The sequence below is a fragment of the Cololabis saira genome, chromosome 12 (assembly GCF_033807715.1).
Source record: "Cololabis saira isolate AMF1-May2022 chromosome 12, fColSai1.1, whole genome shotgun sequence".
Classification (NCBI taxonomy): Eukaryota; Metazoa; Chordata; class Actinopteri; order Beloniformes; family Belonidae; genus Cololabis; species Cololabis saira.
In genome coordinates, this window is record NC_084598.1 from 26,612,715 (window position 1) to 26,635,284 (window position 22,570).

The window sequence follows — 22,570 nt, forward strand, 5'->3', positions numbered from 1 at the left end:
TATTGGACTTCCTCAACCTTTTCACAAAAACAGGAAATGCCAACACCACAGAAGCATTTTCTCTCCCATTCTCTTAAAATTATTCACAACTGAGTGGATGAACAAGTTACAGTACCGTTCTTAACTTAATTTAGCACTGCTAAGATAAATAATTACCAGATAGAAGCCCTGCCTTAAAATAACATGCTTAAAACAACATGTTTCACAGTTGTGGGAATCAAACAAGTGTGGAAAATGACCCACTAATGATTAATACACAAAAGCACACCACTCCTGCAGCTATGTGAAGTTTTTGAATCTCTCTTTGATCACTGTTTTGGCATATTTATGACATATCTGCATGTGCTCCTCCAGTCATCTGCTCTGTTTGGCTTAAAATCTCTGGAAAACCCAGTGAACACCAGTGAAGAGTTGGAGTTAAACATGAATGCATAGGTTATAGTTTTTTGGTAGCCAGAAGTGTATAACTGTATGAATGTTAATGCTGCTTTAACCCTGCAGAATATGTAAGCAGGCAACCGTTTGCTAATATGTGAGGAACCTGCAGCTTCATAGCAAACAAGATAGTTGTGAGGGATGTAACAGCAGGAATTGCTTGTCTGTTTATTCATTTTCTTTCATATTAAAATAAATTCACAGTTTGATAAAAACGTAAAGTGGAATTTGATTACACAGGCGGCTAACAACATCTGTCTATATGAGGAAACTCACCAAAATGTACATTTCCATCTTTATATGTTGAGATACCGTGAAAACTTGATTTACTAAAATCAATTATTTCAAATAGAACAGACACTTGAGGGGATTTTACTTTTATTTAATTTCATCTAAATGATAGTTACATTTTTAGATGGAGCACTTGTCAACGGAAATAAAATAGATTTGACTACCGACTCTAATGAAAATATATATAATTGAATATGGCCCATCGTTTTTTTCTTATTCAGCAAATGCTGACTGGCCAGAGTTTGAACAGAAAATGTTACATGCACAGTACTAGTGTCTGAAAACATTTTAAATTCAACAGAGTTTGCAAACCTTGTCCATACTGTATTCAATATTTTTTTTAATCACCCATAGATTTTCTGAAGAAAGGTTTTGAAGCCTTGTTTTCCTCGTACTGTGTGATACCATGTTGCAAGTGGCCATGATGAGCAGGCTGTAACACTATCTTATACACCACTCCTTCCCACCCTGCCACAGGAGATCCTTCCTGCCCACAGCAATAAATTACTCTTTGAAGAGATTTAAATCATGACTGCCAAAACAAATTATTTTCCTTTGGGGTTTAATAAAGTATTTTTTAATTTGAACTGAATTGAATTAAGTGAATCACACCCAGCCATTCTAGCTGGGTTGGCTATGCTTATGCTAACCTATAATGCCAATTATTACTTTACATTAATTCTTACCAAATCCGTCTAAACATCATATATTCAAGTGTAGCTACAGGATCGATATTTGAAACAAAGGCAGCCAAAGCTGACATGAAGACTGAATGATTATGCTCTACCATTGGCTCTACCTGCTGCCAATCAAAAGTCAATCCCCCTAATTATAGATAAATGTATTGTTTTATACAATTTTACCTGACGTGGTACAAAATCTTTAACACCGCACAATTGTTGTTGGTGTGAGATGTCAAGGATGTTGATCATTCGAAATATTTTTATGTGACAATACAAATCTTCTAACTTATTATTTGTGGTTACGTTATCAAGATGGAGCCTTTTTCAAGATTTAGCTTTAAGGTTTTAGAGATGTTTTTCTTTTCACTTCCAAACGTTAACGCAAATGATCACAGATTCGTTTCCTTGGAGTCTGTAAAAATAAAGGGGAAAAAAACCCTTTACAACATCAAGAGAAGTTAAAAACTACTCTGATGAAGAAGACGAATCACTGTGATCTACGATCAAGACTCACTGTCATGAATGTAAATACGTATTGTTTACAACAAGGTGTAAACCAATGGTAACCTTGGTTTACACAAAAGCCAGATTAGACTTTGCCAGAAAACGTCTAGAAAAAGTGTCCAGTGTTCTGGAATAAGATTTTTTGGAAACATGAAACCAAGACAAAATTGTATTTGACACATGAAGAGAAAAGTCGAGTGAAGGAGCAACTCATGATACCGCACATCTTGTGTCAAACATAGCGGTGGCATAGACAGGTATGGCTGCAGATGGAACAGTTGAAAAATGAATTTTGATGTGTATACTACTATCTGCTCACATTCAGCCAAATGCTATAAAATTGATGGGACAGCACTTCAGTGTAGATTGATAATGACCCGAAACATACTGTGAAAGCAACTCAATCCATTTTGAAGGTACAGCAAGGTAATACTCTTTAATGGTCAAGTCAGTCGCTGGATCTCAACCTAATCGAGCATGCTTCTCACTTACTGAGGACGAAGCTAAAGGCAGAAAGGCCCACAAAAAGCCATCAACTGAAGATATTTGCAGTGAAGACCTGACAAAGCATGTCTGGGGAAGAAACTTGAGATTTAGTTCTGTCCATGGACTCCAGGCTTTAGGCAGTGACTGAATGCCAAGGGTTTTCCTTCATGTATGAACAGAAAAAGTGATTATATTTACAAATATGTAACATTGTCAAAATATTTTAATTACAGTTCTGTCATTGTCCAAATATTTTTGAGCTAAATTGAGCAATTATGTATTCCGGCTTGCATCATATTTGATTGACAGCTATGAGAAATAAAAACACCAAACAAAAACTTGGTTTTAAGAGATTAACCTTAAATGTAATATGAAAAATCTCCAGCATGTAAAAGCTGACAGCTGAATTTATTGGAATAAAATGTTAAATATTAAACTTTGAAATGTTGAGTTACAAAGTTACAAAAACAAAATGTGAAAAAAGGGAAAATATAGGAGTGCTTAAAGTCAGAAATCAATTGTAATAACTTTCAGTGTCTCTTCTTGTTTCTGAAGACCAAACTAAAATTGCTGATGCTTGTACCCCTACATGTACCCCCACATGTCCCCCCAAGGCTGATGCAGACCAGGTGGGTAGTGAGACTGCATGTATGTCTCTCTCACTTTCTCTTTCTCTCTCACTTTCTCTTTCACACACACGTATTTGCACAATCCCTTCCGAGAGGGTTCATTTGGCCATAATTACACTCCTTCCACAGCTATAGGAAGCAGGGTGGCTGTGGGTGGTAATGGAGGAGAGCTGCTCAGCAGGCAGCATGGAACAGAGCGCTGAAGGGAGCTCAAAATCAGTCAACCAAGGGCCACCGCCAGGCATAATTACAGAGTGAACATGAACAATGATAAATCAGTGTGCTCTGTTAGTCAGAAATATACAGTCGGTCTAAGTCTGATTCAAATCCCCTACAATGACTCCCGCTCAAAATGACAATAGAAAAGTGATGGATAGCCACTAGGGTGGCACACATAGGTTTCTAAGGCTACATGAGTATATTTATATCTAACCGTACTGTTACATATAACTGTGAGGCTGTAGCATATGGGAAATATAATTTTCATTTGTGACATATTCAAGAAGCTGTGTGTAAATTGGTGATTTGTAAAATGTATTGTGTCACTGTTTTGTGAGTGATGAATGCATAAATAATTCCAGAGGATATGATGTCTGATTTAGAGTCATATCATAAAAAAAAACTCTTCTGGCATGATATCCTGGTAATTATCTGCACACGGGAACTAGTTGTTTAACAGGTTGCAGGTGTGATTTTCGAGGTTGCTGAATCAACAAGAAATAAAACTGAAAGGGAGTGCCTCTCAAGATTCACTGACCTTCAAACAGAAGAGTGGGATCCATTCATTCATTCGTTCATTTATGGCAAGATAACAGTAGGGTGGGATTGTAGCTACTAGAGCTTGAGGAGCTGTCCAAATGCTGAAAATGCGCCAGGCAGTTTCTCAGATAATTATAAGAGCTGGTAACTGGTGTAATTATGATAAAAGCTAAAAATAAACTGCCAGTCTGTTTTATGTAACCAAAAGGTTTTATTTGAAAATTTTACTGTGGCATTTAAGTGAAGTTGGTGATGGGGTGGGGTTCATTTCAAGCAAACTCTCCTGTATGTTTTTAAGCACAACTGGAAGTACAGAATATTAGAATCTTGATAACTGAGTCACAAGTATGAACCTCTTCGGAAATAACAAGCAATATAAATGCAGTATGTGTCTTTTCACGCCCCTCGGAGCAGAGCGCGTCTGTTTCTGCTATAGAGGCTCTTCAAACTAATTTGGACCACAATAACGATCCGCCCCGCCATATGATCAATAGCCTGGAACTACATGGAGAGCCAGTTACAGCTGCACATGTACAGTTGAAGAATGCGGACAGGAGGGGTGGAGTTCACTGCGTGCACTTTTCAAAGCTCCTCTGGCTCAGGCGAAACACGCTCATTCTTTGCCCAAAAACGTCGGCGTTTGCGTTGACGCGTCCTGGCACCAGATCCCACTTTGGTTAGGTCAAAGAATCACCTGCACCGCTGCAGCCTCAAAGTAAAGTTTATATGCTGTTTCTCGAGCAGCGGCCAACATTTAGGTGGTTTTGGTGGACTGTGGTCGCTCCTGCTGCGCTCCGGTTCTCCACCCTCAGCATCTCTCCGGGTTCAGAGGGATCTGCGCGGCCAGCCGGCCCGGCTCTCCCGCACACATGGAGGGGGACGTTATGGACAAGGTGGAGGCCACGGCCACGGTGTGTGACTTCGACCCCATGAGTGGGAGCATCCCGGCCACCAAAGTGGAGATCACCGTGTCCTGCAGGTGAGTCCACGCCGGGGTGTCGGTGCTGGGGCTGCATACGTCCGCGGCACACGCGCGTTATTTTGCAGAAAGGCACCTATAGATTGGACATCATGTACAAAGAGTTATATGCTAATTCATTTTGTCCGCGAAATCACATCTTAGATGTTTAATTTTAATGAATCAGTGTAAAAGAGAACGTTAAAGAAGATAAAAAAGGTACTGAGTGAAATCCCCACCCATACAAATGTACAAGAGCGCACGCGGCTTTGATGGGGAATCTGTTCAAAGAGTTAAGAAAAGAAGAAAAACACATCGTTTGGAACTGTGGAGTAAAAATTAGGCTACAATAAAAGCATCCAAGCAGCACTACTGCAGTGATGTCCACATTTTTCCAGATCGCAATGAGTGACCAACGTAAAATAAAGTCATGCTTAACTTTAGAGCTTGTTTGTTCCTCCACTAAATTGTAAATGGCTCTTTCGTGTCTGTTTCGTTCACCGTTGTGCTGATTTTGTGTAAAGCCTGAATTATGGTTCTGCGTTAAATCGACGCAGTCCCTACGCCGTAGGGTGCGGCGTAACTTACGGCGTAGGGTACGCGGCGACGCGCACCGTACGCCGTAGGCTCTGCGTAGGTGCAACGCGGAACCATAAATCAGCCTTAATACTTTTTGCGCGTCACGTCGAGTGGCACAGCAGATATCGATAGTCCCAGAGTTTACCCCGGAGGCAGCTTTTCAGCTGTTCCCCCTGCTGTCTTGGCTCAGCAAACGACACCAGTTTGTCTCGGGGATACACGAATTAAAGGTGGAACATTTCTCCTAATCAGCTTCAGATGAATCCCAAGAAGATCCACTTCAAGTGGGAGAAAATATGAGGAAGATCACAACTGGCTCAGTTGAGTAGGGTGGGGCAGCGCTGGCTGCAAGTACAGTGGGCTACAGCATGATGCTGAAACACATCAGGGCTTTCCTCCTACAGTAGCCTATATGTATACAGTATATGCACATTTTGTATCTACTACAGTATGTGCACTTTTGTTTTAATGTTTCACACAGAATGTGATCTTCATTTGTGTTTTAGACTACTGGGCTTTACAAATATGTCCGAGTAATCCATGATTCACAGTGTAATGCATCATGCCTGATAGAAACACAGTGTAGCTGTGAATGCAAATGAAGTAAGAAAAGTCACAAGGGAAAGATCTATAGATCAGACATTGCTGCATTATGGGTTTTCCTCACCCAGGTGTGAGGGAAGAAAATCCACTGAATGTCTTTTTTTTTTTATATGGTTTTGAATTTTACAGTGGTTTTGCAAACCCAATAAAGCTTCCAGCTATGTAGCTGACCTTATAAACCATTTTGTATATTAATTAGTCATTTAGAAGAAGACAGTTAACCTTTATGAGATGGGCAAGTTTGATAATTTTGCATCTATGGGGACTGCCCTTTATTGAGTATGATGATCAGCAGAAATTTCTGTATGAACTCTGTGTTAGATCATTTGTTTAGTTACAGAATACATTAAATCATACATTTTTGCTGAATGTGGAAAGCCTGATTAAGAATTTCACATGGCGGCATATACTGTATGTTTTTTATGAATTGTTGGGCATTTATTAAAAGCACCAGGTGGAAATCTGTTGTTTCCCTTTTGATATACAGTATTGTTTTTCCTTCCCCCAGAGCTTTATACTTAAAGCCAGGATCTGCGTCGATGCCCCCAGGTTCTGTTGATTTGAAGCTCCCTTGTCTGTCATTAATTTCCTTCCAAACAAAAAGTTGCCTCTGGACATAGTTTGATAGAGAGTAAAAAGTAATTCCTTCTTTCATTGGGTCTTGAAACACTGTCTGCTAAAGACTTGAGGTCCTGTCTGTTCATCATCATTCATGGATGCTGCTAATATCAGACCTCTTACTACTGCCTCAGAGATCTAGAGTGAGCTCAAAACCTGAACCCATGAAACACATACAGCCATGCATGCATGCAGCTACTCCAACTTATCAGGAAGTGTGTGTCTGTTTAATTGAGGCATACAGAAAAAAGTGGGTATTATGAGGGAGAGAGGCACAGGCTCCACAACCCTGTGTAATTGATTTAGTAAGCCTGAAAGCTCTGAGATTGCGGGGCACATGGAATTGAACTGTGCTGTACAGCCCTACAGGCATTCTCATAACCCTCTGCCAATATTGCAGCAAGCCCCCCTGACGAACTGGTGGGACTGAAGCCGACAGACGCTTATCAAAACAAGTGCATATCACGGTGATAGCACATTGTTCCCCGTCCACGGGTCTGATTGGTTTTGCGCACAGGTCAACCAGTGAGACATATGCTTCCAAACTGGAAGGGCTGCACTCCAGCTAAGCAAGAAGATGGCTCTTCACACTCAAGTGGCCTCTTGTCCTACATCTTTCTCACCCAAAACATTCCAGTGAATTCGGTTCAGAGGGTTAGGGCCAGTGGTTTTCTGGGCTTTTACAGCTACCTTTCATGAGGCAGACATTAAAACTGTCATTAGTTAATATTTAAGGAGCTGCAATGAATGTTTCATCAGTTGTTATATGGTCACATCATGCTCTAATTATTAGTAAAATAGTAAATGTGAATGTTGATGGACTGGAGTCTATGTCTATAGCCTCACTGTGAAACAGCCATTAATAGTTCAAGAAAACTGCACAGAATAAAACCATACATACCCTAAACCCTGTATTTTTCTACTGTTCCTCTTTGACTTGTCACAGTACAAACAGATGTAATGTGAGTAATGACTTTAAATATAGTCTTTGTCAGTGACCAGAACGAAAGAGGAGAATCACACTAATAAGTGTGGAAACCCAAAGAAAGGTTTGCAAGCCTTATTAGAATATTGTAAAGGGTGGTTAGGATGGCAGATGTTGCTTTGGAAAGATGACATTTTTTATCTCATTTTTCCTCCACAGTCGAGAAGAAAATTACACATTAATTGAAAAACTAAAAGACTTAGAGACATTGAATTATTGGTAATACGTGGGGCACATACTACCCAGCACAGTTTAACAAAGACACAGCTTGGCTCTTTATTTCACTTCCATTCAGCAAGAATTATAGGATTTTATTTGTCATTTTACTTGACTTTTCACTGCATGTATGCTGAGAAAAGTGACAGCAGCTGACAAAGCTGCCCTCCCTTGTACTGTGTTCAGCCTCCCACCATATGACCTTAAAATGAAATTTTATCAGCCCCCATTGCCAATTTCATCAGTATGAAGAATTGCATTTTTTCCATTCCCTGCTCATCTTTGGAGCTCCCAGTAAACCATGCGCTGTGTGCAATATATTGGTTAGACTGGCATTGTACTGAATCACTGCATTCCATAGATGAGGAAGATCTAACTCAGCCAGGCTAGTCAGCTCTCTAGAAATTCATTACCTTGGGAAACACACAAGAGGTCACACAGATGCTGAAATCCTGACACAAATGTATGCAGGGGAAGTCCTCTGGCCTATAGGGCCATTAATTATGCCCATCCAATGTCAAATGAAAACTTGCACCATGCTTTTTGATCTGATCTCTTCCTGAATCCTTCATTGCAACTGAGGGGGAGGCCTAATGAAATTATCTGGTTGATTAGGATGTGTGACATTGTGTGTCATAAACAATTGCTTGAGCAGGAAATTGGGATTTGAACTGTGCCACCAACATATCATTTACTCGAAGTTGTTGTTATGACTTCTAACTCTGCAGCAGTGGCTGTGTGAAAAGCTGCACAAGCTGTTGCTCTTACTCAGTCTTCTTGGCTATGCTTTCAGTCAAACCCTGTGACCTGTTTTTTCTTGTTGAAACATCCTTTTGTTTTGTACTGGCAGGCAGAAAGTTTTACTTAAACTAGTTCATATTGTGCAAGAGCATCAAATATTTACAAAAGACCTCCCTGAAAGAGATAGAAATATCAATTTGCAGACTGACCTGGGGTGAGTGCTCAGCTTTTATCTCACACACTGGTTTGTGTTTGTGAATGATGTGCCCCATCTGTTTTGAGGCTCAAGGCTCTGAGGCACAGGGGTCCCATAAGGAGGTAGATTTTTCCTCTTTTTTTGGTTCAAATTTTGGATTTTATAATTGAAAATGGCAGGTGGATAGTAACGAATGGACCCACGATGCAGTAAAATGAGTTTGAATTCCAGACACTTTTGTGGTTTTTGGACAATAAGCTCTTGACTGGGATGTTAGCATAGTTGGGATCCTGGGAATACAGTTGTGGGTGCATACAAGAGGTTAACATCGCTCCACTTGCCCCTGCGCTACGGTAAAGTGTTGATTGGAATGACAGGAAAAGCCGAGAGCGACGTGTAGTTGCAAGAAATCAAAGTCATCTCTTGGGGTTCAGAAATATGAAAAAAATGATTTTGCAACTGTTAAAAACAAAACAACAGCTAAAGGTTCAGCAGAGTATGTAAGAAAATGTTTGTGTTGTGGAGGATATTTGACCTAACATCACAGATTGTTTTGGAAATGTGGGAACTGTTAGTATATTTGTACACTTTATGGCTTGCTGTTCGCTGCGGTTTCACCATTCTGTTGCATTTGTTGAAAGCTTTTCAGTTGTTGACAGTTGTAGTTGATGGTCGAAACAAGCTGCTCCCTTTTAGTTTTATTACCATTTATCTAGACAAAATTTAGGAGCATTCTGTCGGGTACATTACACTGGATGTGTTATGCGGTAACCAAAATTATATTTCTGCCTGTGTGGATCAGAACATGTGTCTCTTTGCTTCATAGACATGTATGAACCTCGCTTTTCCTATGTTTTGCTGTTATTTTACAGAGTGAACCTCCAAACCGTAGACTGATAATTACAGCGATGCATAATACTTGACTTGCTGATTTGGTATTTTTATTTAACTCTAAACAAATTTCCATCCAAATTTATTTTCCTTCCCCAAACACTAAGTGTTTCCTGTTGTGGGATATCATTATACTTACTGCTGTCTTGATAACCCTGAAGCAGGCGTAAAAAATGCTTTTCACATGTGCCCATTAAGTAGGCAAAATAAGAAACTATCCCACATGTCATTCTTCTATTTGCAGCTATTATCACCCACAAATGCTTATACCAGTGCATATTAATCCCTTCAAAGACAATCAGTCTAATTTCAGTTTTCTTTTGGGGGTCTTCCTCTTATTTTTGTTAGATGCAAAGTGGTCAAACATCTAACTATGTATGAAGTCCTAGTACAATTTAGATGGCTGAGTTATGTAACAATGTTGCCACTGAACAGTTGTGTTAAACAGAAATGTGGTACAGATATCAATGTAATTTTTCTGTACAAGGTAGTAAAGTGTTTTTATATTTCTTATTTTATTGATTGATTGATTGATTGACTGAAAGTGATAAGATAATTTCATTTATTCATTCATTTGCAAAGCCACGCTTTTCTCTTCTTTTTTCGTTCCGACTAAAAGCAGTAATAATTGTACCGATCAACAGAGAATAAAGGCGTTTTAGACTAACACAAGAACGTTTTTTTTGATTGAACAGGAAACTGCATTTGCATTTAGAGGCTGGTGGGGTTTGGTAGGTTTGCTACATGCCGCTGTGACAACCTTCTCATCATGTAATATTTTCTGTTTCATTTTTTTGTGCTTTTATTTGCAATTTGATAGCATTCAGTGCAAAACAATACATTGTTAAAATAAGTGAGTGAGACAATAAGTGCGTCTGCCCAGGTTGGAAACTCAAATCTGCCTTAAAAAGTGATGCTTTAGCAATTGTGCTGGCTGGCATTAAAAGCAAAAAAAGCAAAAAAAAAGGAAATTGTCATGTGTGTAAATACAAAGTTTCTCGCTTCGTTACTATTTTATGTTTCGCTGTGAGCCCGGGTGTGCTAATCAGGTTTTCTTCCACCACCTACTGTGGGTTGTTTTCATCTACTGAGATGTAACAAAAAAATATGCCACCCGTTAGATAACCCTTTTTTCTTTGTTTCACACTAAAAGACAAACTTATCTTTCACCAATACTGATTACTTAGAGGAAATCCTTTGTACACTGTATTATGAAGTTCACTGCTGTAGCTGAGCATGTTCTTTTTGGTTTCATTTGTGGTATGTGAATGACCTTTTGCTATCATTTCATGTTAAATATATGTATGAGCTTAAGAACACTTCATTGTGCAAGATTTGGCTCCTAGTGTGCAGTTTAAGTTGTTTCGAAACTATTTCACCAGCATGCCAAGTGCATGGATGATGTCTATCTTCAAAGATATATTCAACTTGAGCTTTTTCAGATGGAACAGAGAGACAAAAGAAAATTGCTTTAAATTCACAGTAGACTGAGTACAGAGTGGTGTGCCAGGGTTACAAAAGCCATATAAAATCAGAGTGCGTGTTTCCCTCAGCTCCTTGTAAAAAGAAAAAAAAAAACCCTCAGTCTTAACCCGAGCTGTCACAGTGTGCAATTAGCAGCAATATTATTCCCTAGTCAGACATTAGTTGTGCACCAAAGTCGTTCCGAAATAGAGAGTCACTCTGTATGTGCATAGCCATTTATTATGGGAGCAGAAGAGCAGGTTTATGACTGAGATTCTGTCACTACCCGCGAGATAGCTGCCTGGGGAGAGCTCTGATGCAGGTATCGTCAACCTGGAGACGGCCCAGGTTGAAACTGAATAATAAAACAGATGGAGCAAAAGAAGACACCTGGCGCTATCACAGGGAAAGTCATGGGACTCTTACTAATAAAGGACCAGAATGTGCTCTGAATGTTACAGGGGGGGAGTTATTTGAGATACAGATGAAAACACTGTTCCTTTGTATCATTATGTGTTTTCAGCCTTATAGAAAGTCCTTCATAGATCATTTCCAGAATTGAAACATATTGTTTTTTTTTTCATGTCTTTGAGTTAATTTTAGAGTGATTCTTAAATGTATGTATATTTTGATCATGCCAGCATGATATATCCTACATTTTTTTAGGTTACAAAAGTTCTCTACAGGAAAACTGGATATTTTTGTCTAATGGGATTCTTTATATAGACCCAGCTGACCTCTGAGGCATTATATGCCTCCCCAGTTTGGTTCTTTGAGCTTCTGACCCTAAAACCGCTTGGGGGTGTATTAGACAAAAAGCAGACCACTGACCCTTGAAGTGTGAGGAGAAATACTTTGTCTTCAGTCAAAGGATAGAGGGCCATAGGGCAGAACGGAACGTGGAGTGCCAGAGTAAACCTCAAAATGAAAACCGTCCTTTACTTTGTCCCCCCAGCCATCTCCATCGTCTCTAACGTATCATAAAGAATCTTCCTTTTATAACTCAATCTTCTATTTGTGGTCTTCTTAAACACCAATACTTTTGCAGGTCAATGAAACATTTGATTAAAAAGCTAAGTAAAACTACCTTCCCCTGAACTAAATGGTTTCTTCAAGATGCCAATTATAATTTTGACAACTTTTAAGAAAGTTGGAGAATTGAGGAGCTCTTGCCAATGAGGCACCGTGGGGTACGGGAATCATTACCTGACGCTCTTCCGTTAATAACCAACAACATGCACCACTGATTTGCTAAATTGTCTGTAAGATCTAATTAAGAGGGAAATCTCTTCCTAATATATATTTTTTTCAGACATTATTCACTTTCGGTCTGCAGTAAAACTGTATCAATTTTTAAAGACATGCTAAATCCTTTATGTGAAACATTAATAAAGCTAGATAGATTTTGTAGATTTGGTTTAATAGTATGTACATCTGCTGCATTTACTGAATTTCCTGGCAGCACCTTATTTCAGTCTAGTATTAACTTTACTGTGCAAATCCAGTAACTGAGCTGTGCTAGGTGCTGAATAAACAAACATTACTTTGTTAGGGTCGATTACGCAGATTAAGAAAGTTATTAGAATATTTTTTTTCTCTCTCAAGTAAAATTGAATTGAATTTTAAGTGTTTTTGTTTGTTATGCATCTAATAGTGCACTTCAGACTGCCTCACCGGTAAAATAAAAAACAAAAACATATTAAATGCTGAAGTTAATTGAGGAGGTTAATGCACTCTTGTAACCATGAAGAAGAGGAAAAGCCATTTTTTTCTATTTTTATTTGGGATGAGATAGTCATAGCGATGACAAGAGTAGCATGACTTATAAGAAGTATGATACATGAAATAAAGTAGGAATCAGAAATTGCTTTATCTAATTACAGTCGTCCTACTTTTAAACTTATTTAAGTTTCAGGATAATGATCTTCTTTTATCCCACTGGGGATTGTACAGAAGAAGGGGTTTACTTTTGAAATATGCAACATTATTTTACTGAAATCAGATGGATTAGCTGAAATGTTAATACCCATTCTGGGTTGCAGATGTGTGTACTCTGCCGTGGTGTGCCATAAGAAAGTGGATTAATTTGTTTTCGTGCTCAAATTTTCCTGCTTGAAATGTATGTGTGGAATAAAGATGTCCTATTAGAATAAATTGCTGCTCAACAAAATGACTGTGAATAATGACATGCAAAAACTAAACTGGATACCACGTTTTCCCACTTTACTTTCCTACGAGTGACCCCCCCCGCTCTGCAGTGAGAAAAGGGACTAAGGTCGTGGTCAAGCAAGCTGTTGAACACTAACACCAGACAGTAACAGGTGGCTTAGAAAAACACATTTAGTCCTGGAAGGCTTTGGTTTCTTTGATGTTAATTGCTCCAACAGTTTTATAAGTGTTGTGAGGTCAGTGCAAGGTCAAAACCCCGTGAGACTGTATCTGTCATCTCCCTGTAACAGACCACCTTATGTCCAGGACCGCATTATTACATGAACTGTGCCACGTTGCATAAAATCTCATATATATTCATTGAAATACTGATATTGCCTGAAGGGATTATTTTCATCCATTATTGAGTTATTTATTGATAGTCAGAAACAAGAACCAAAAAATATCTAAATATATGCTTATGCATGCCAATGACATCCTTGAAACCATCAGGAAAAACATTTGATCTTAAATCTTGAATGAAATGATTGACGATGGCGCTGTCTCAAAGTGTAAAGGTAATCCACTTTAATAGATCCATTACAGTAAGATTAGAAAACATGATGGGTATTGGGTCTAGTCATTGGAAAAACTCAGACTTCTCATCCATTTAACAATAAATTACTGTGGAAAAATAAAAAAGGTTAAGACTAATATTAATGCAGACTGCACCTTTTCTTTTAATGAAGTCAAGTCGATGTTCTACTCGAGGAAGGGTTAGGGAATGATAAGTGTTGAACTCCTCCACTCTGGAGTCCCCAAGGCCTGGTTGTATTTACGTTTAGTCATTTAGCAGATGTTTTTATCCAGTGACTAACCAATGAGGACCGGCATTTATGTGTGAGTGCACAAGTCCTGGTGTGTAAGTGTAATCAGTTTAACTGACAGTCAGTAAACCATGGCTCAAAAGCGTAAAGTCAGTGCTCTTTCTTGTGTATTTGTTATGAAATGATGGTGGATGGTAGCAACTGAAATATTGATTAACCTTTTTACGCTTTCATGAGATGGTTTGTCCGACGTGTCGATAGTCCAGTTTAGCGCAAAAGTGTAATGGAAACACTTTTTTTGCGTTGCACATCTCCAACATCACTGGATGTGAGGTAGTGGGCCATATGACCACACCACATGACCAGAAGAAAGAAAGATAGCATGCTACTTGTGGACAGAGGAGACAGAGAATAATCTTCTGCTGTTTGTCTTCTATTTATTTTTACAACAGCGGCAGGGAGAGGTCAAAATAATTTGTCCAAAACTAAAGATGTTTCCATCCATCTTTTACGAAGTCAAGATCTGATCTTCTTCTTCGTTGTGACGAGACATCTAGGATGAGAAAGTTACGCTCGTAAAAAGTAGTCTTGCTGTTAAAGTCGGTTAAATACACCCCCCCCCTGCAGCAGTAGCTTGTCGCAATTTCAGAATTGTTGCTTTTGTTTTGCAAAAAGTGTAATAGAAACCCACCGTCTTCCATGTCCAGCTGGTTTTAAGGCTAAACACCATGGCATACTCCTTCAGTCCCCTCAGTTCTGTTAATTGCTGCTATTGAGGAAATGCCACACCAGCTTTAACTCTCATTTATCATTCTGCTTTTCTTGTCAAGACTGTAGCTGTCTTAAAAACATTTCTTTTTTAACTCAAACTGTTTATTTTAGGGTTGCCAGTGCATGTTGCTAGCGTTACCAAAGAACTTAAGGCATCTCTGCCTTTACCTGCTTGATCACAGCATCAGTGCATGCACCGAGTCAATTTGATATGAATGCACGAAACTACCATGGAAATGAGCACAAAGTCTTGCTGATAGGCAGAAAGGGCGGATGATTTCCCTAGTGCTGAGGTAAATCATTTTCTTATAGAGCCCCACCCCCTCAGATGACAGATTACCAAATCAACCTTTCATCACAGTTTTTTACTAAATGGTCTAAACGTTTTTTGTTTTTTTCTCATTTCAAATCACATTTGAGAAGCTGTCACCAAAAGCATGAGTCATTTTTTGGCTTTTAAAAACAACCTCAGTCAATTAATTGCGGTCATTACAAGGGTATACATTAATTACAGATCATTTTTATGTCAGTAGCTTAGCCTTCAACTGTAATTGGGTCCTGGTTGACCCGAGCTACTTCCTACACACACAACATGTAGAGAAATAAATCACAGATTCATCTTTAGTAAACTTTGTAAGTTCAATTACTTAGAATTGCTCCAATTGTGGCACAGCTCACTGAATAACTATTATTTTCTTCATTGTGTTACCATTCCTTCTTTTTTATAATTGTTTTATTAAGAACAATTTTGAATGTGACCATCTTTCAACAACAATTACACCAATTTTATGTAATTTAGTATGAATTGGTAGACAGCTTTTGTATGTCATGCACATCTTCCTTCACGAGTGGTGTCTTCTTCGTCTGGGTTTAATGTGCTTATTGTTTATTATACTTCTGACTTGGAAATTAAATCTGTAGGGCACAATGTGAAGCAAGTGTGATTGTGAACTTGTAAGTAATTACCCCCTACCACTGAAAACAGCATTATTTTGTGATTAAAATCTATATAAAAAGAAGTAGCTACATGAATGTAAAGATTGGTTTTCGCCACATTTTACGCCACAGATTTATTAGAGGGATAAAGACACATGAGTGACATGAGTGAGACTTTGACATCATTGTTTTTCCTTTCTTGCAGGAATCTTTTGGACAGAGACACTTTCTCCAAATCTGATCCATGTAAGTTCACGTTTTGTACAAAGATAATTGAAGTCTCATGTTCACCAAGAGCAGTGAAGCATCCTCTTCTTTTTACAATGCTTTTCTGTATTTTTTTTTGCTGAGTTTAACTTTGATTTGGTTTACTCTGCTCTTTCAGTGTTCCTTCAATAACTGCATATCATTTGCACAGTAATGTGACAACCTTTCCTCTGTGTGAGCTAAAGTACCATAATACATGCAGGCTATAAACACCAGCTCTTGAATACAAATGGATATCTTTTGGGGAGACGCATTGGAAAATGCCATGAATGCTTTTTTCTTTTTTGTTCTATTCTGTGCAGAAGAGGGAATGGAGACATTTTACATAATAGGGAGGAGGTTCAAGCCCTCTGTGTAAATCAGCTGCGGGAAAAAAAATATCACACTCACTGTTTTGTGAATGCCTGAAGCTGAGCCTTGGGGTATATGACAGGTCACGTGACCTTCACCCCGCCTCACCTTCATTTTTAGTTGCAAAATCAAGTGGGAATCTGGAGAATCCCACCATTACAAAATGGTGGGATTTGATGGCTTACAATAAATCTTGCTCCAGGAGCTCTCAGTCTTTTTTTTTTTTTTAATTTTATGTTTTCAGAGCGTTCCTCTCTGTACGTGCATGTCATGCCTAAGAGGATGGCACTTCATTACGCTGTCATGGTGTGAAAGGATAATTAATGATGAATGAGTGTCGGAAGATAATGAACAAAACAAATATTGTTTGTGGTGCGGGATGCTTGATTGGGATTGGGTGGAAACAGTGAATTCTTCTGATCTCCCTCTCTTTTTCTCTTTTCTTTACTCGATCCCTCACCGCCTCACTTCTCAGTGGTTGTGTTATACACCCAGGGTGTCGAGTCCAAACAGTGGAGAGAGGTAAGAAATCACTGCTGCTCCCTCTGTCAACACAACTCAATCAGCCCACCTCTTTTCCTCCGACCCCACCGCCCCCCCCCAGTAAACTCTCTCAAGGTAAATGCTGTTTGCCAATCATTTGTAAGTGATTGACCCTGTGAACACTGATGTGCTGGTCAGCACTGCTTTGGCTGTGACGGAGTGACTGATTGAGGTGGTACACATATCTTTAAAGATTCTCCTCGGTATCAGATGCCCTCTGGCTGTTGCAAATAAGACCTTAATTAGAGCAGAGAGGCTGCTGAAGCTGGCAGAGATTGCAAAAAGACAGAAGTATTTCTGGGATTATTATGCGCATTTCTGATCAAAATGTTTTAGTATTACTTTTTCTAAGGCTATCTAAATCTTCTGTGTGAACATGCTTTCAGATAAGGTTGTATTACTTCACACTGATTTGACAGGTTAGGGAAAGATTGTGCACCTTGCTCTTTAAATTTTGAACATTTTAAATGGTGCATCGCTGGAACACAAGGACAAATTATTTAGATGGTAACTAACAGCAAGTTCCTGCAGGCTTTATAAGGTTATTTTATGAAAGAGATTTAGCAAACTTAGATTATTTCAAAAGATTTTTTCTGTTACATTGGATTGAGCAGTTGGGTCAAAAAACTGGTTTGACTAATGAATAATTCACAAAAAGATTGCAAGCAATAGGCTACTGTAGGTTGTTATCAGGCTATTGGTTATTGTCTTTACCGTCTAGTTTCTAATTGTGCCAAATAGAATACCAGTGTTTTACCAATGTATGAATCACAAAGGGGCCAAATAAACTGTTTTAATCTGAAAACAAACAAAAATTAAAGCTGCAAGCAGCGATGAACGGGCCCTCGCACCCTTGTGCACGTTACACGTGCTGCAGTGGAAGCACTTGTATGACTTGCATGTAGATTCTTCAGGCCTGGACATTTAGCGGATGACACCTGCCACGACTCTATATGTCAAACCATTCAAAAGTTATAGCAGAAAATAGGGACTATCAAATATTGACCAATCAGAAGAAGGGGCGGGGCTAATTCATGCCAATGAAGGTCAAGTACTCAAAACCGAGTCAGATGACACCACCCACAACTCTCTATGTCAAACCATTCAAAAGTTATGGCAGAAAGTAGGAACTATGAAATATGGACCAATCAGATGAAGGGGGGGGGGCGCGCTTTTTGGTGTCTATCGTTGCCATGGTAACGCTTTTGACTGAGAAAAGTAATGCACATCGTCACAGGATCGAGACGCACATTTGGATGTATAACACACCTGGTGCAGGTTACGGTTCGGGCGAAGCAGCGGCCGAAGAAATGGCATAAATTGCGGCAACATTACACGATTAATTCAAAATGGCCGACTTCCTGTTCGGTTTCGGCCATGGCGCCAAGAGACTTTTCTTTAAGTTGCGACATGATACAGGTGTGTACCGATTTTCGTGCATGTACGTCAAACCGTATTCTGGGGCTTGAGGCACAAAGTTTTCTAGGGGGCGATGTTGAGCCGTTAGGCCACGCCCATTAATGCAAACCATGAAATATCAAAAAAACAAACAATTCCTACAGATACAATAGGGCCTTCGCACTGTCAGTGCTCGGGCCCTAAAAAGATAAGTATATATATATATATAAATATACTGTAGAGGTGCACTGATGCCAGATAAATATGAGCAGAGCTGCTGAATATAAACACTTCCAAACAGATCCCCTTAAATAACTAAATATCGTAGGGGTACATGACCACAGATACAGTTTTTATTAGGAAGTCCCAATCAGGTTTTTGATTTGATTTGATTTTGCAACAGTGTTATAAGTAAGGCGAGCAATGTGCTTTTTAGATTGTACTCTTACTTCTTACTGTCCTTTGCTGGCTTAAAGAATAAAATGTTTGTGTTTGAAGTTAGCTACAATCTTCCTCACGGTAGCCAGGGCGTCTATCACGCTGTGTTTAGAAAGTCATGCAAAGCACGCAAAATCGGCAACAATGTGCGACAGTCTGTGACAGTCTGAACGCTCACCGTAAGAAGACGACACAGACGCCAGCTTCGTTCGGTTTTCAATCACCATTGTAACTTAACTTTTATTTATTTGTCTCCGCTGTAATGCTGCTATGCGCATGCGCAGATCACCACAAACAACTTGTTGTTGTTTAGCATTTTTTCCATAGTCTGTTCGATGCGCTAGTCAAAATAATGAGAATAAAATATATATCCGATCCCTGATCGGGATGCAACGTCCAATTTCGATCAATTCTGAAACAACATGATCAGGCCCAATTTCCGATCACGTGATCAGATCGGGACATGCTTAGTTTTTATGATAATTTTTTTTCCTGTCTAACATAGGACTATAGAGGTCACTGTTTTGGAGTAAATTACCCTGCATTGACAACTGAACATTAACTGAAAAGGATCCTGCCTGTTGTGTTTCACAATTTCGAGAAAACATGACTGATGTCTGCTACAGGTTATTGTAGACCTGTATTGGTTGTTTGCACAAAGGAGACCAGTATTTATTAGGTTGAAAAAAACAAGCCTGCCAACTCAGAGAAGGAGGAAAGCAACCAAATTCTGCAGTGTCTGTACAGCGGGCGGTTTGTGGCTTCTACGAGCCGTTCAGATTCTGCCCCCTTTTGTTACGTAACCAAAATGCAATTTGCATAGGTTGGCCTCCGATGCGTGAAACCACGCCCACAACTAACTCCGGCCGGAGCTTCCGCCATTTTTTTGTAGCGGTGTATCGCGTCATTCAGGCAGCCAATCAGCACAGAGCCTCATTATCATAGCCGCCCCCCCACTCAGAATCCCGCATAGAGAATGACGTTAGAGACTGGGATGATAAAGACATGGTTTAGAGGCTAAATTTCTAATTTATTTAGCAAAAAAAATCAAAAGCTTGTTTTTAAGACATTCAAGGCCTGTTTAAAATAGGTATTAAATGCCATAATAGGTCCCCTTTAATGTTCTTAAAAAGATAATAAAAACAAATAACTACTATGCCCAAAAGCCCCCAAATGCATTGAAATAAGGCATTCATTTTTTTAAACTATAAAAGATCACATTTGGTCCCTAAAATAATTAGTTATGCCCCTGCGCATGCGCATGACGGACCTCCTGTGTGGATGAGAGGACGCGGCGGCAGTGGAGAGAGAGCTGGCAAACTTGTTGGTTAAATAAGCTTCCACAGCCCACAGGTGATATTTTCACTTACTTTTAATTTCAATTCAGTTAAATTTATTAACTTATAATTTATTATTACCAAGTTACATTTCAACCAGGAACTATTAAATACGTCTGTTAATTGCTAGTCAAAACGGGCTGTTATGAATTGTTGGTGTAGCGCAAGGCTCTTAATCAGTCTCACGCACTGAGCTTGAGACACACGCATTTCAATGTGTTTACACATGGCCTTTCTCATACTGAGAAATCATTAACTTCGCCACACAGAAAGTCCAACAGCCCATCTTACAAACGAGTCCAAGGCAGACCACGCTGCGGTGCGATGGGCTCACAGAGAGCAGCTGTCTCCAGTTACCAACCTGTCGGCCAATCAGAAAAGAGATGTTTTTTGTTGCCAAGTAAGGTCTAAGTTTCAGCCTCAAGCGCTTCATCCCCTGTAAGACAACATTTGAAAACAGAAATATTTCAAGTTATTTTAGCAAAAAAGGAAAGTGCAACCAGGAGAAGCAAGCGAAAAAAAGGGGATATATAAATGAAGAAGAGAGAATGGAGAAGAATTTGGGAGGGCCTGTAGGGGATGAACAAAGCAACAAGAAAGTGAGGAAGAAGACACTGGTGTGAGGGATGAAGACAAGAGGATATCAGGTTCAGAAAAGGCTTTTTCAACCCCCACCCAGTGCATGGGTGCTGTGGACATGGGGAAGTAAACGCGACCCTCGACACCCGAAGGTGAGAATTGAACCCAGGTCCTTCTAGCTGTGAAGCAGCTGCAGCACCATCACTGTTTAAATTTTCCAGACATATCAAAATGCAAAGACGATGTAAGGAAGAGTATCAGGACCACTGAAGGGGAAAAAAAATGCAATTCTTTGTAAAAAAAAGTCAGAATTCTGACTTTTTTTCTCAGAATTATATTTTTTTCTTCAGTGGTCCTGATACTCTCCCATGGGGATGCACCAGTACAACCTAATTTAAAGACGTTCCTCAAAACCCTCCAAGGAGCAGCAAAAAGAAGTTTAGATAAACATTGGAATTTCTTCTTATTACGCTGATGTTATCCCACGCCACCCTTTGCCCCCCATGTAAAATAGTGTAGATCTTTTTCCACTTTTTCCTGGTCTTTCACGCACCCCCCCCATCTCAGTCCTCTTTGACAGAATAGTTGTTTCTTTTTCTTCTAGGGATCAATAACATATGGACAAACTGTCAAGAAGGCTAGTGAAGGAAAAACACTCACATACACCTTGCACACAAAAAAACCCTCTGTTGCAAGATTAATATATACGCAGACGGGGGCAGGGATCTCCTCAGATATGATAATATCAAATGAGTTAGTTCACAAAACTTTTGAATAGAGAATACAGTCGCAGAGGCAAAGGAGAGAGTCATATGGCCAAAAATATTCATAGATCCAAAGCATACCTGGCTGTTACAATATATATATATATATATATATATATATATATATATATATATATATATATATATATATATATATGAATGACCTTCTTACAGCCCTGACCTAAATCTCACGGAGCTCATAAAAATGCCACAGAGACAGGAGTGTCTGCTTGTTAACGCTCTAGTACAGACGGCACACAAGTCTGATAGCTCCAGTTTCACAATGTTCTCAACCTCTTCTACAAACTAAAAGACGGCAAATCTAATAATAAAACATTTAATCTGACTGTTACGACCCAGCTCGGCCAGGGTTGGGGAGTCGCAACAAAGGGAATCGTGACAAGAGGTAAAATGTAAAACACAGGAGTTTATTTTAAAGTCAAAGAAATAAAAGGCAAACAGTGGGTAATGTATATAAACAGAGCTGGGGGTAGAGACGATGCTCAACACAAAAATATATCAAAAAGTCTATCTGAAAATAAATAAGCCAGTTTCCCAATGACCCCGAAGTGAAAACACAGGTCTTCTTAATACCAAAAAGGGGAACAGCACCATGAACCAAGCACAAAAGGAACATCCAAAAAATGTTCATATAGAAAAAGCATTTACCAACACAAAATCCTAACTATCCCAGCTCCTGGCTAAAAGCTATCAAACTATCTTAACAAAAGGCGAAGCCAAAAAGGCTGAACCAAGGAACTATAGTCACAAATAAAACAGAAGTTAACAAAGCTATCTAATACATCTAACTATTAATAGAACTAGCCACCTGTCAAATATCTTATCATCAGGTATCAAGTTTGAGGCAAGCTCTGGCTGAACATAAAGTTGCCTCTCAAATTACGGTTGAGTGTGTGTTTCATTTCCGATTGGATGGACTGCAACCAATGGGGAGGCAGAATGAAGGTGTGTGGCCCCGGGTCAAATCCCTTCAAGCAGCGGCAATCAGGGTGTCATCAGGGAAAACAAGAAACAGCCGGGGTTAATAGAGGCGCCCAACACTAACAAACGTTCTCACTTGTTATTCAATGACATTTGTACATTTTGTAAAGGTTTGGGGTTTGGTCTCTAAAGCCCAGTTTACACGTAGCAAAAACAGCAGTGTTTTCATGC

At 39.3% G+C, this 22,570-nt stretch overlaps 1 protein-coding gene across 3 annotated transcripts in view; it reads left to right on the top strand.

The window, feature by feature from the left end:
• Window positions 1–4,334: 4,334 nt before the first annotated feature.
• Window positions 4,335–22,570, top strand: part of cpne5a (copine Va) — an 87,346-nt gene continuing 69,110 nt past the window's right edge. For all 3 annotated transcript variants that reach the window (XM_061736262.1, XM_061736263.1, XM_061736264.1), the window contains exons 1-3: window positions 4,335–4,766; window positions 15,926–15,966; window positions 16,814–16,860. In XM_061736262.1, coding sequence (XP_061592246.1) covers window positions 4,657–4,766; window positions 15,926–15,966; window positions 16,814–16,860 — 198 coding nt within the window. In that variant the 5' untranslated portion in view covers window positions 4,335–4,656. The remainder of the gene's footprint in view (window positions 4,767–15,925; window positions 15,967–16,813; window positions 16,861–22,570) is intronic.